This window comes from Alligator sinensis, unplaced genomic scaffold (genome assembly GCF_000455745.1).
Source record: "Alligator sinensis unplaced genomic scaffold, ASM45574v1 scaffold111_1, whole genome shotgun sequence".
NCBI classification, from domain to species: domain Eukaryota; kingdom Metazoa; phylum Chordata; order Crocodylia; family Alligatoridae; genus Alligator; species Alligator sinensis.
Window position 1 is genome coordinate 2,790,232 of NW_005841875.1, and position 13,556 is coordinate 2,803,787.

Sequence of the window (13,556 nt, forward strand, 5' to 3'; positions counted from 1 at the left end):
GGATTCGGGTCCACGTGCTTCAAGTAAAGGAAGTAGATAGACAAGTCCTCTAAAGAACATGAGAGCAGTGCAATGTAATGGCCTTAACAAAGCAAATGAACAAATCTCTCCCTGCATTTTATTTTTTGGGGAGGCAGGGGGGTGAGACTGAACTGTCTGAGCTACATAAAATTATGGGGGCGTCTTAATCTATTCAGTGTCACTTGTTGCTAAGCATCGATGCTACTTGCCATAGTTACCAATGGTTCACAGGGACCCAAGTCTCAGGATCATCTCGAGTGCTAGCTTTCTAGAATATTAGTTGGAGTCTCCAGGGCTGACGACACCAATGCTACTGAGCTGGCCAGAGACCTAAACTTTTCCTGTGCCTCAGAAAAACCACATCATCCATTTGTTGCAATCTCTCCAGGTCTTTCTCTGCTCCTTTGCAGTTTACAGTTTATTTAAGACCACCATTTTAGAGCAGCATTTAACCCATACTGTACTCGCAAGTGTAGTGAAAGCTAAATCAATTCCATAGCCAGTGAGCAGTTCCATGGCTAAGGAAGTCTGAAAAGCTCAGGGCTCCTGGAATTCTGCAGCTAACACTGGAGTCAGTGGGTACCAAGTGGGCAGGCTGCTACATGCTCTTACTGCCACAGAGTGGGCTAACATTTGCTGCAGAATTCTCTTACCCTTGCTGCTGAAACAGGCCCTGAAGTGCTGCAGAATTCCAGAGGCCCTGAGCAAACCTGTGTGTGTTCATGGGCTGAAGAGCCTGAAGACTGAAGAGCAGGTGAAAAAGTGTTAAAATAACAACTGATCTCTGCAAACACACTGATTCATCACAAGTCTTGCAATACTTGGGTGTCTAGTAAAGTCTCTGCTCATGGAATCGCAGTGCTATGGGAGAATCTCTGTTTTCACTTAAAAATGTTTCTGAACCACATGGTTGCAGAGACAAACCGGAAATCATGGATTTCAAAAGGTTGAAAAATACATTTAAAGTTTGTTTAAATCTGACTTGACCAGCTCCGCAGCTAGGAGTTGGCAATCCTGGGTATGAAAGAGATCCTGAGTGGAGATGTAGTGAGCTAGTTCTTTAAAACAGTCACTACTGCAAACTCAGTCAGTGCCAATACAGATGCTAGAAAATGGCAACCCTCCTGGTGATGAAAGCCAGGGGTTATATTCGCTCTCTTAAGAAACGTGCTTAAGGCACTATGATCAAGTCTGTATTTTACCTGTGGTACTTAATAAGACTGTACAATATTTTTCTCAGCCTATTGTAGAGTGAAGCTTCAAAGGATTCCCTACTGCCCCTTTCCCCATGAGTTCATATTGCCACAGAAATATTTCTTTTCCTATTCATACCGGCTCTCATATCTGGGTCTACTCTGCCTGGCAATGTTTCTCTTAACATCCACTAGCATTCTGTGGCATTACCCTGGCTTACACCACCTTAGAGTCTGCCTATCACCAATAACCCTTTAATTTAATGGAATAAGATATGCCATGTCCAGCTGGCACCCTGTGTGATCTTACTATAGCTTTGTTCATTCCTTATCGCCCCTTCCTGGTGCGCGTCACTGTCTCTCACTGAATCTTTGAGCGCAAGATTGGAAAGCCTTTGCCACTGAAACAGCTGTCCTAGATGAAACCCCCAGCATGTTTTGGTACATTGTGAAAATACTTCTGTTGTGTTTCTTTGCCCTCTTAAAGCAGTACATTCAAAAGGAAGGTCCTACCTAAGGTGGAACAAAAAGAGCTTTCATAGGTTTGATAACATGCTGTGCTGATGATGTATTATGGCAAAGAGGTGCTCTAGTTCTGCAGACGTTATTTGGGAGTATCTCCACAGCGCTGAACCCCTCTGTCATTCTTCTGTTTCCTTCACCTCTTCACAAGGAAACACATTTTTATCTTTTATTTGCTTCTCTGATACAGAAGGCAGAAAACCCTTTGTGCCCTACTGAGTTCTAGTCACAAGAGCTGCTGGAGCAAATTTGGTCTATGTGAAAGGGCTGCTTGCAGTGATGGCTTTGACCTGTGACTTCTTTTATGACTTCTTGTGGTTTAAGTGAAGGTGGAAAGCTCCTAACCGCGGTGAGCTTTCCTACAGCGTGGGAGCCACTGTATTTCCTGTCTGATCTCAGTGTCACGTGCCTCAAAGGTGACCTAGATGCCTCCCCACTTGAGTTACGGAGCTCAGGAGACAGAAGGACACTTGATGAAGACAGATTCATCAAGCAGCTGGCTTCTGCCTGGGCATTTCTGTCCCAAAACACTCTTGGAAGAGCTGATGCTCGGACTGCTTTAAGCATTCTCAGAGCCTGGCTGGACAGTAGAAGATTTGGAGGTTAATGGAGTAATCCAGCTAGGTGGCAGAAAGTTTCCAGAGCATGGTAAGCAGCTCTCCTCCAATGGAGGAGTAAAGTTTCTGTTGGAGCAATATGGAACGGGGAGGATTTGTTAACAGAAGCCCTCCATTGATGGAGATACCAACCAAGAAGCTTGAAGAGTTATGTGCAAAATTTCCCGTATCAGTTCCCTCAGGAGATCCCTAAATGAGGCTGGAGCACCGCAGAGACAGCTGGAGCCTTCATAGGCTGAGAGCTGCTCTGCAGGTGATCTCTTATTCTGTTCCGGGAAGCCTTGGAGTGGCCCTCACAAAACGGTGTGTGATCTTTCGTTCCTTCAGCACTAAAAGGGAAAAAAAACAGCTAAAAGGAAATGAGTCTGCTGCCCATCTAATGCTGAGTGAAGTCAATGGCAAGACTCCCATTGATATCAAAGGGTTTTGGATCAAGTCCCCAACTAGCCAGCTGGGCGGTTCTAGGGTACTCATTACTTCCTTCTGATCCTAGGTGCAAACTAAATATCTGCTAGAAAAGAATGTGAATGTATGTTTTGTGGCACTCCTACACTTATGGAAATTAATTGACAAGTTGCCTATTAAATGATCAGTACAACAAGAGGAAATGAGGTAATGACATTTTTTTCTAGTGGCTCTTTAAATGCTCCGTAGATTAAACTGTAAAGAGAGGTCAATTGAAACAATTCTGTATCCAGGCTTGGGCACTGAAAGATTTCCTCCTCCTGTAACCACTCTTGAAAATGAGTGGTTACAGGATGGGGAAGCTCAATTAAAGTGGAAAAGAAAATGGTGCTCTAGGGATATCAAGGTTCACGTGCTTGCTTTTAATATACTTCTAAGATCCAGCAAAAATGAGCCTGTTGACAATGGCATCTTTTTCTTTCATAATTCTCCCTTGTTGCCAACTTACTTGATGCTAAGGGCTTTAGCTTCTGATACGGAATAATATAATTAGGGTGGTTTCTTCGAGAGGTGTACACTACAGCACTGAGCTAAGCCCACTGCAATCAATGAAAAAACTCCCCGTTGGTTTCAATGGAAGCAATAATTCAAACAAACACTGAGCACCTTTGAATTTTTTTTTGATTTGTGAGAAGAGGGAGGAAGAAAAAGCAAATTATCTCCCTAATGTCTAGTCAGTAGATTCAGAATAAATGACAAGCTGGTGGATCTCATTATTCTAGGAAGGCAATTAGGAAGAGACCAAAAATATCTAGCTGCCTGTCGGTTATCTTCTCAGAACTGCACAATGTGAGCCATAACATTACAGGTATTTAAAACCACAACATTGTGTGCTTCATAATTTTTTTTCCCCCAGAGGATACTACAGATAATGTGTCATATTATCAACAACCTGTTGCTCTGAGGTTGTCATGTATGCAAGAGCTCAGTTGTTACCAGTGTCTTAACACAGCAGAGCACATGCTGCTCCATTCAGCAATCTTGTCCTACACATTGTTTGGATATGAAGATGTTTTATAAAGGCTGCTTTTGGCAATCCTGCTTTGTGAGTAGTCCCCAGATAGGCTTAGTTTACAAGCTGACAATACAACCGCTAGCCATGTTTGGAAACTCAAATCTTATTTGAGTATTGTAAGTGTAACATGGTTGATTTCCTTTCAGAGTTGCAGGACATGGCAGAACCCAAATCAGAAAGAGATGGCAGAGACATCTCAGATCAGGGAGGCTACCTGAAGGATATGACCCTTCAGTTTAGTCAATATTGCACTAGCCTAGATGTAGGTTTGTATCACTGTGTGTAAGGGTAGAGAAATAGTCAATTCCCCAAAGCTCATGAAGCTTAGGAACTTTAACTTTGTTAGCACGGTATCCACCTGCTGGGACTGCAGCCTGAGTACCAGTACCTGAGCTGGCTACTTGGGGATGTTCATCAGCATAGCCATAGCAGCAGGACACCCAGTCTGGTTTGCAAAATCCAGCCAAGCAGCGGGATAAACACTTGGCTAATTGAGCTGAGCTGAGCTCCATGCTAACATGGTTGTGCAGCTCAGGAGTTCCTGAGCAAGCTATTTTGAAGCCAAAGTAGGCAGTTCCACAAGCTAGTATGTATGACGGCTTTAAGCCAAACAAGTTCCCATGGAAGAAATGGCAAAATTAAAGGAAAAAAAATTGTACTTAGTTATGCCAGAATCATGAGGATGATACCTGATAGATTCATGAAGAAGTCCTCCTAAGTGCTAGAGTGAGTTTTGTGGAGGCCTCGCAACAAGATACTGATGGATTTCTGAGGACAGTAATTCTCTAGTCTTTCCCTGAGATTACCTGATCAGACCCCCTACCTCCTTCCCTATTCCTAAAGTGCAGTTGTTCTCAAAGTGTCTTGTTCTCTCGAGTACCAGAAGAGGTTCAAAATCCTCAGGATCATGGGCCATAGTCCAAGATCCACCAACCTCAGGCCATACATTTCCAAGGAGCATTAAGGAAATTTTAAAATGATGACTTCTAATTATTTTTAATCAGAACTGTTATCCAAGACAATAAGTAAACAAACTTCTGTGTTACGAAACATGACACTTGCCAAAATGTGCGCTCATCCCCAGCCAAGAAGAAAAATCAAAGTACTTAAATGCATGTTTCTAGGCATCTGACACCCATTCTAATCCCACTCCACCACGTGGCACACTATTCTGCTAGGAGGGCACGTACTACTAAGAAAACTAGTTAATGTGGCTGGTGACATTTGCAGTCAGCTGATCTTTCTAAGCAGGCTGCTATGACAGGGCCTTTAGCTTTCATTGTATTAAGCACTCACATAGTTATCTCTTGCGGACCAGCCTGGGTAGAGCTGCATGTGAAGTTGCCGTTCCTTCCGAGCCAGTTCATAGTACTTGGCCTGCTCCTCCCGTGACAGTGCATGCCACTGCAACAGAAACAGTTGTGAAACACCTCAGTGCATCTCATCATCATCTCTCCTTGCTTTAAGAATCAGACAGGCCTTTCCTTTTAACTCTGCTATACCCTTTATTTGCTATGTAACTCCACAGATGTTAACTGAGTTTTATCTGGGGCTGCGTGTTCACAGTGACTTAAGGAAAATGTAGACAGTTTCCCATACAAACTCCTTATTACCTGCATAGGAACTAAAAGGTCATGCAAGGCACACCCTTACATTTCTAGTGGCATGGCTGATCGGCTATGCCAGGGGAGGAAGGAGGTTCTTTATATAGCAGAAGGAGTAAACTGTGTTCCCTCATTTCCTTTCTCTCCCCACTTGTTGTTTTTTTATGGCTTCCTGACTCAGAAGAACAGACCAATACATTCACAAGCACAATGCCCCACAGCGTCCATAAAGTTAAGACGCATGTTAAGGTGATCTGTTAGGAGCAGACCAGTGATGTACAAACCATCTGATTTGCTGTCCCCTGCCTTCATATCAAGAGAGGTTGCTAAACATAACCATTTCAGTGACACAAAATAAAATATCATTTACCCCAAAGGATCTGAATTGTCATTTAAACCCAATTAATAGTGAAGCTCCCTGCCCCCATCACTCCCACTGCAGATGATCCAAGCTCTTCATTCTGGGGAAGAGCTAGTACACTGACCATGTCTTTTAGGAGCTGCTGATCTATGTGAAGTATTACAGGTAACAGGCTTTTTATGAAATAGCTGCATAACTTCTCCCTAGGGGCCTGTAAAGAAAAATGGTACCACTCTAATATACAGCCAAACCACTCCGGTTCTGTGCTCTTACCCTCCTTCCTAAAATCTGGTTGATAGCTGCACTTTCTTTCAGGGTGCACTCGGCAATGACTTTTGCCCGCATCTCTTTCATATACAACATGAAAGCATTCAGGGGCTTCTTGATAGTTGGCTTCTTGGCTTCCTTCTCTCTCTTTGGTTCTGGTTGGGGTTTCCTTGACAGAAACAAAACAACACTCAATAACAACAGGACTCCTGCATCTCAACTAGTGTATCTGAATACAGTGAAAAGAAATAGATCCACTTGAAAATATTAAGGACTATCAAGCAGGACTTGAACCCTTGACTAATGAGCATATAGCACAGCTGGAATGTGGTCTCTTCTAGTGATCGTGACCATCATTACACTGGCACCTTTTTCATAACTGGTGGAACAATACGGTGCCCCAAAGTCTGCTTAGCTAACTTACCGAGTTGCTGTTCACAGATCCCCTCCCCACACAAGCAGACACAACAATAAGCTAGACTAGGACTAAGGAAATCACACAGTAAGGAACTCTTTTTAATAGTCTGCCATTTTAAGACTTACATGTTCCGGTCATAATGCTCCATTTCCTGTTTTCCAGAGTGGGGCACTATGGCTGGATGAGGGATGCCGGTGGTGTGCATTCCAGAGCTCAGCATCAGAGGGTGTGTAAACCTGCAACAGAGAGCGTTTCAGAGATTGCTGCAATATTGCTTTGGGGTGCTGGTACGTTTGGCTCTTAAAGGTCAGTTCAGTTGCGGGTCTGAGCCCCAGCTGAAGGACGCTACAGAAGAACAGCGAAGAGCAGCAGGAAACAAATGGCTGTGCACAGCTCTTTCCACTGGTTTACTCTTCAGTCCGATGGAGAAGAGTGCTCTGTCTCACTAGGTGGCACTCTTTGAGTTGTTTTTAACGTTACAGAAACAAATGCTTAAGCAACAGTACATGTAAAGCAAACGTCCCAGATGCATCCTAGCAAAGTGTCTTCCTGAAATAATGAGCCTGTGCAGAAGTGCCCCAGTGCTACCCTTGGAAGCTTGCTGCAGTGCTGATGGGATAGTTGGCAAGCCTGATGCAGGGCTTTCCCACAGCCACTGCCACTCTAGCTAATGAGTGTTTGGCAGTTGCTTTAACCTGATGAATGACACTTACAGAGTATCAACATTAAATGAAAACGCCAGGCAGGTGGGCTTTTTGCCTTTATTTCCTGATGCTTTTCTTTGGCTCTGTCCAGCAATACATTCTTGCTGAGTAATCTTCAGTCATGATGACAGTGGGTGTGTGGATAACAGAAGCAACCAAACTGACTTGGAAAAGCATTCAGACTCTTGCCTGGTTACTGTTCTGTTGGGGGATTCAATAAAATTCCTTGCTACACAATCTATCCTGGCTGCAATCCTAACTGATTTTATTTAAAGAATTGGTCAGCTACTTGGCTCTCCATTGCAACAATATTGTAAGTGCTACAGCAGAAAAACAAACAGAAAAACAGCCTATGGGTTTGACAGCTTAGGATCATCCCACACTTTTATTTTAAAAGAAAAGGCATGAGTCTGAACATGAACCAAACAGCAGCTCTTGGAGGTGCATCCTGCCCCAGCAGTGTTATCCACCAACACAGAAGTGAGATCATGAGCAGTCTTACAAGCTTCATTGGCACTGTACACGGCACTGTATAATGTGCTGGCCAGTGCAGTCTGCTTTGCCAAACTTGCCACTTAACGACTGCGGTTTGTGATGGCAGAATTGCCCAGGGGAGATGAACAACTGCTGGTGAGAGGTGTTGGCACAAAATGAAAAGGCGTTTAATTTCAGCCCCTGGCAGTCTGGAGCTTGATCCTTGTCTGACAAGGTGTACTTTCTCCTTGGCAGCAGTACTCCCGACCTGCCCCACTCTGTAGAATATAAACAAGAATGGCAGCAACATGTATGATGACAGCATCTGGCCTCATCGTCTAGTCTTTATCATTGATCTTAGATGCAAAGATAGAAAAAGCTGCCTCAGATGGCATGTGCAAAAGTCAAGGAGTGCAACTGGCAGTATTTTCCTGCTGTTATCCTAGGAATGATCCCTGTGAAATGTCTTCAATGAATATTATCCCCTATGTATCATGACAACATGTAGCAGAAGCAAAAGCTGGAGATGCGAACAAATGCTGCTTGCACATAAATTCCCAGAGGGCCTGGTCTCTTCTAGCTGGAGCGTCTCATGATCAACAGAAACCAAAGCACTTGCTGCTAGCTGAATGAAGAACACAAGTGGTTCTAATGGACTTTTTACACTTAATGTCCAAGCCTGTTTTGAGGTTAGTATGTAAAGAATTACATGGCATGATTAGGACTACTCATCCTCCAGGTGAAATCATTGGGAACTGCACGTGCAGGTTTGGCCCTTGTCTGTTCACAAATTTGCTAGAGTAATGTACACAGAGGAATACAAGGTACACAGTGTCCCAGGCCTGTGCTGCACAATGCATTTGGCACTGCCAGATCCTCTGCTGCTACAAACTGGTAAAGCGCCGTGTGAAATCAACTGCTCTATGCTGTTCTACATCAGCTGAGTACTTGGCCTTTACAACTCTGCACACATTTTAAAACTCCCGCAACAATCAGCAAGGAATTGGTTCATAAAAATCCAGGGAAGCGGCAACTCGTCATCCTCACAATGGAATGTGGTAAAGAGCTACAGGAAATGCAGAATTTAACTGTCAACCTTTCCTGGAGTAGCAGAGACAGGTAAAACTACCTGTGCTCAGCGAGGGCTCTGTCCCATTTCACCAAAAGCCTGAGAACAAATACAAGTCAGTCTCTGCACAACTTAATTTAGTCCAGGATACTTGGGGAAGGAGTATTTCTATCTCTGTGGTAAAAATAAGAAGCTGTTTGGCATGGCAGCAGTGAGAACTTATCACACCATTTATTCCATTTTCCTACCGTTGAGTCTGAGGCTTAGGGTTTTTCTGGACTTCTACTAATTAAAACTAAATCCTTGCATCTCCTCCATGAAACCTTGATATTCCTGCAATTCTTTTTCTTTCTTTCTTCTTTTTTTTTTAATAAGGCATTTGACTAACGGAAATGCTTTTCCTGTTGGTGCTATCTGGAAGTTTGGTGGCCCCTTGCTGGCTTTTTGTAGTCTCCTGCAAGCTCAGTTGGCACAAACTGCAAGCTGTGAGACCAGCAGAGCTGCTGTCCTGTCTCACACAGCTCATACTTACCTGGAGAAAGAAGCCCCAGCAGAGAGCGCTGACGAATACGGCTGTCTAAATCCACATGACGGGAGCGGATAGACAGACTGGCTCTGCCTGGGATCAGGAAGAAAGAGTCCATAAAGCATCTACATGTGTGACTTCTTCTAAAATTACCCTCCTTAATTGGACTCATTTAGCAATGGTGAGTTCCAAAGCCCTAGTTGCTCTAGTTAGCTTACACTACAGGCCTCTCTCCTTCTTCCTTCATGCCAGAGGCAATTCAGGATCTAAACTTCAATCGGAGATGGGTCTGGACTGCAAAGTTTGGGTCTGAATCTGCATCTGATCTCGCAAATGTTAACTAAGCAGAAGTAATGCTTCAGTTGTATTAAAGCATCAGTTGTGAAATGATAATAAGCTATGAAAGCATGTCAAAAAGTGAAGGTGAATTATTGTAGGAAAAGGTGTTTAGCAGTGCAGACCTCAACCAACCAGAGTATTTGCAAGGTGTATAAAATGCTGTGCAATACCCTGGGAAATACTGAGGTTCAAAATTGGTCTACATCAGGTAAACAGAAGAATGACTGAATGATCAAGTACCTGCCCTGGTGATCATGGAGTAGCACATTTCAGTACACCTTTAAGACCATAAGGGACATAATACTCTACAATGCCTGACTTGAAATACTCTGATTTCCCTGGTGCTCACTTGGTATAGTTCATCTGAAGAATATGACTTCAGTGGAGCTATGCTGATATAAGTTAGCTGAGGGTTAGGCCCTCTTTTTCTTAAATAAAGCAAAACAAGCATCCCATCCTTACAACTGTGTATGTCAGATTTGGGTCTGGAAACTATTTTAGACTTATTAGAGCACAAGCAAAATGTGTGTAAGCAATGTTTTTAATGAATGAGAAATACTTGTTTCCTATATGGGTAGCTCAAAACCCTTCCCAGAGTCGATCTTTGACCCCCTTTATCTAAAATGTCTCATCTCTGGCCTGGAGTTTGGCATGAGAAGTTTGAAGCCCAAAGGAAAAACAGGAGACATAGCTCCAGTTGTTTTTCATGCTTCTTAATATAAGGCTTATCATTATTGATCACAGTCCCGAAAGAGACTGGGATTCTAGGGGAGTCTTGTGTGCCCAGGTGCTGTTCAGACAGAGGTAAACCATGTCTCCTCTGGGAAGAGCGATCAGAAAGCCATTCCCTGGAAGAATAAGGTTTTTGTTTGTCACTCATTGAGTTGCTCTATGTCAGCTTGAATGAAATCTAAAAGATCTGTCTGTATTAATGTCAGTAAACATGGTTAAGAACTGGCCTCTGTTTACAACCTGCCAGACAGCCATCCCTCTCACACTACTTAGAAGTTAGCAGTGTATAAACATGCCAACAAACAGCCAACTGCTACAATATATCAGGAAGCCTAAACAACCTTTGAAGTTTAACATTACTGCCCCAGGGGTGAGAAAACATTCAAAGTTAATCCAGAAGTGACATTCATTACTCCAGAAGCCAAGATATTGCAATAGAAAAGGATCTTGGCATTCAAGTCTTTATCTAAAGTGATTCTGACACGCAAATTAATTCAATTGCAAAACCAACCTGTGATTGTTGGGAATGTGCAATTCAAGTGTTTTCTCCCGGGATGGGAGAGCAGCTTGGGAGACAACAAGAGGTGGGGGGGTGAATTAATTAAGAGACACCCCCTCGCCTAGCACAAAATTCAGCTGGGGTCCTGTACAATGGTAAGATTTACGGGGCTCTTGGTTAAGGTGTGTTCTCAGGCTCCAGCGATCAAACTTGCTGGATTAGACTCTAACTGGCTTTCATTTGAAGTTCCTGACTGTCATCTGAGCTAATTAAAGGGAGAGAGTTATTGCAGCTACCCTCCCCAAAACACTCCGCAGGTACAAAAACCACTTCTGCTGAACTCTTGTTAGGTAGCTTGCTAAGGAAAAGCCGCTTCCTGTATTACGACCGCTTGGCGTTTGAAGTCAGCTTCATTCCAGAACAGTGAACTTTAAGAACTGTACACATACCACAGCACTTGTTGGCACGAGGGGTCTCTGTAGCATTCCTCCTCCTACATAATTAATTTCAACACTGTTTAAGCAGCCCAACCTCTGTAAAAGCATACACTGGTGACCAATCCCTTGAGCGAATAGTTTGACAATATCATTTGCCTGTTGCATGCCCCTGAAATGGGCGGATGGAGCTGATAACTTTGTGGCTCAGAAATATATGATATGGGGGTTGTACATGCAAGCAAAAGGCTTAGGCAGAGACAGCTGTGAACCATCTTTGCTTCTGTGAACTTCTTAAATGCAGAGAACTGTTGCTGAAATAATTCAGAGGCAGTTCTGACTGGAAACTCCCAATTTTTACTTAAAAGGCAAGGTATATTTGCACTTTATAGACTAACCAAAGTGCATGTGTGTGTGCAGTATATAAAAATAGCACAAGCCTTTGTGAGCTGAAGCTCATTTCATCAATAATTTTTACCCAACAGAAATTTAAACCAAAGTTTGGGATTGAACACTTGGTACAGAGGCCCAGCACACTATTTCTATGTGTCAAGCAGACTGATGTATTTAACAATGCCCTTTCCCCGCTTTTTAACATATATTTGCTGTTTGAAGTGATGCCTGCTCTTTGGGGCTGCTTTTCTTGATTTTTGTTTTTCCATATCTGTTTATTAGTCATTATTGACTATATCTGAGCAATTTGTTTAAAGGTGCCAAACCATATCAGATGCTAGAGGTGCTGTTAGGAGACTGAGCTTCCTGTCTGACCAAAAAACAAACAAACTCTTTGATAAACAGATTTTCCCCATGTCCCCAAGACCGTCTTTAACAGCTTGCCATTTGAAGAGTAAGCTTTGCATTTGGCAAGCTAGCTCTTTTCTTCTAACAACTTCTTTCATGTTACAGCACAGTCACTCCTGTACTTGTCTTTCCTGAGGATGAATCACATTGTATGAGGAGTTAAATCATTGTCCAAGAGCAGCATATGCAGCACAGAAAGCCAAATGTAATCTCTTTGTAGCCAAATGTAGATCTAAGACCTCCGTCTGTTTCTTTATGGTTAAATATTTGGAACTCTATATTCAGGAGCAAAAATCCAGTTGTTTCATGATTCTATTTTTAATGGTTCACCCTTCATCTTGTGATGCCTCTTTATAGACCTACATGTCTGTGCTAGGGTCATACCAGACAGCATTGTGCAGAAAACTGCTATCTACATGCTACTATACATTTATGATTTTCCCCCTAAGATTCAGTACTTCACATATCCGAATGATCAGTGTGACACAGGTTTTTAAACTGTCTGCTACAGCCTTGCATCTCTTTAATTTCTAGACATTACCAGAAACTGGTTCAACAATAATTGAAAATGTTAATCTACTCTAAAATGTAAACATGGTACTTCCTGCCTCCTCAGCTCTGCTCCCTGTGTGCATTCAAAGTCACCCCATTCAGTGACAAATGTGATAGTTAGAAAGAAGGAAAGTATTAAAAAAAAAATGCTAATGGTGTTGCTAGGCCTTCAGGAGTGCTGGATGCCAAGGGGTCACTGATTGGGTAAGTGAAGGAAGCACATCCAGGGTTGCTAATGCTTGACTGTTTCATGCATTACTGGATTTGAGCTGGGGTTGTAGCAAATCTTCCAATTAGGTCAGAAGCTCCTGGCTAGGGGAAAGCCCCTCTACCTGGATGCCTGGCCAACTTCTGTCTACGCGCTGATGAAAAAATTAGGGATCTGAGACTCTTCTCAACGGAGGGATGTGGGAGCAGGAAGAACTTAGCAGCTCCCTCTCCCGCACCTATACCAATGGGATGTCTCTTCTTTGCTGTTCCTCTATCACTTCCTGCACAATCTGGCCTGGAAAGGGGGGCAGAAGGCAGCCAAAATGTAGGAACCCCTGTGTCAGAAACTCCCATGTCTGTCGGAGCAGAGATGATGGGACATCATTGATGGAGGACTCAGAGGAGCAGCTGAGAAGGATGTGGGGATAGAATTTAATGGGAAACAAGTCAGGGATCAGGGTGAAGGAATTGATTTGAAGGTTGGGGAGGCAGAATGAATCCAAAGGCAAAAGGGTGAGAAGTCCTGCAGCAAAGGCCAAAAACCAAATTCAGGAGTGCTGGCAACTGTGCATCACATTTGCTGGAGGTTGGGCAGAGTTAAGGAACTGACAGACTAAAAAAGCACAACACAATCTTACAATATGGGGGGAGCTCATGATTTTGGGTGAACAATGTGAATTTCAGACAACTGGGGGCAGCAATACTGCATGTGCCACAGGATGAGGGGAGGGAT

The 13,556-nt window shown here is 43.3% G+C and overlaps 1 protein-coding gene across 6 annotated transcripts in view; it reads right to left on the reverse strand.

Moving 5' to 3' along the window:
* TCF7 (transcription factor 7) overlaps positions 1–13,556 on the reverse strand; it is a 104,655-nt gene that overhangs the window by 17,206 nt on the left and 73,893 nt on the right. For 4 of the 6 annotated variants that reach the window (XM_025196060.1, XM_025196063.1, XM_025196064.1 and 1 more), the window contains exons 6-9: positions 6,609–6,719; positions 6,072–6,234; positions 5,130–5,237; positions 675–764 (exon numbers count right to left, since the gene is read on the reverse strand). In XM_025196060.1, the coding sequence (XP_025051845.1) occupies positions 675–764; positions 5,130–5,237; positions 6,072–6,234; positions 6,609–6,719 (472 nt within the window). The remainder of the gene's footprint in view (positions 1–674; positions 765–5,129; positions 5,238–6,071; positions 6,235–6,608; positions 6,720–13,556) is intronic. The other 2 variants (XM_025196061.1, XM_014527869.2) reach the window with 1 other exon arrangement.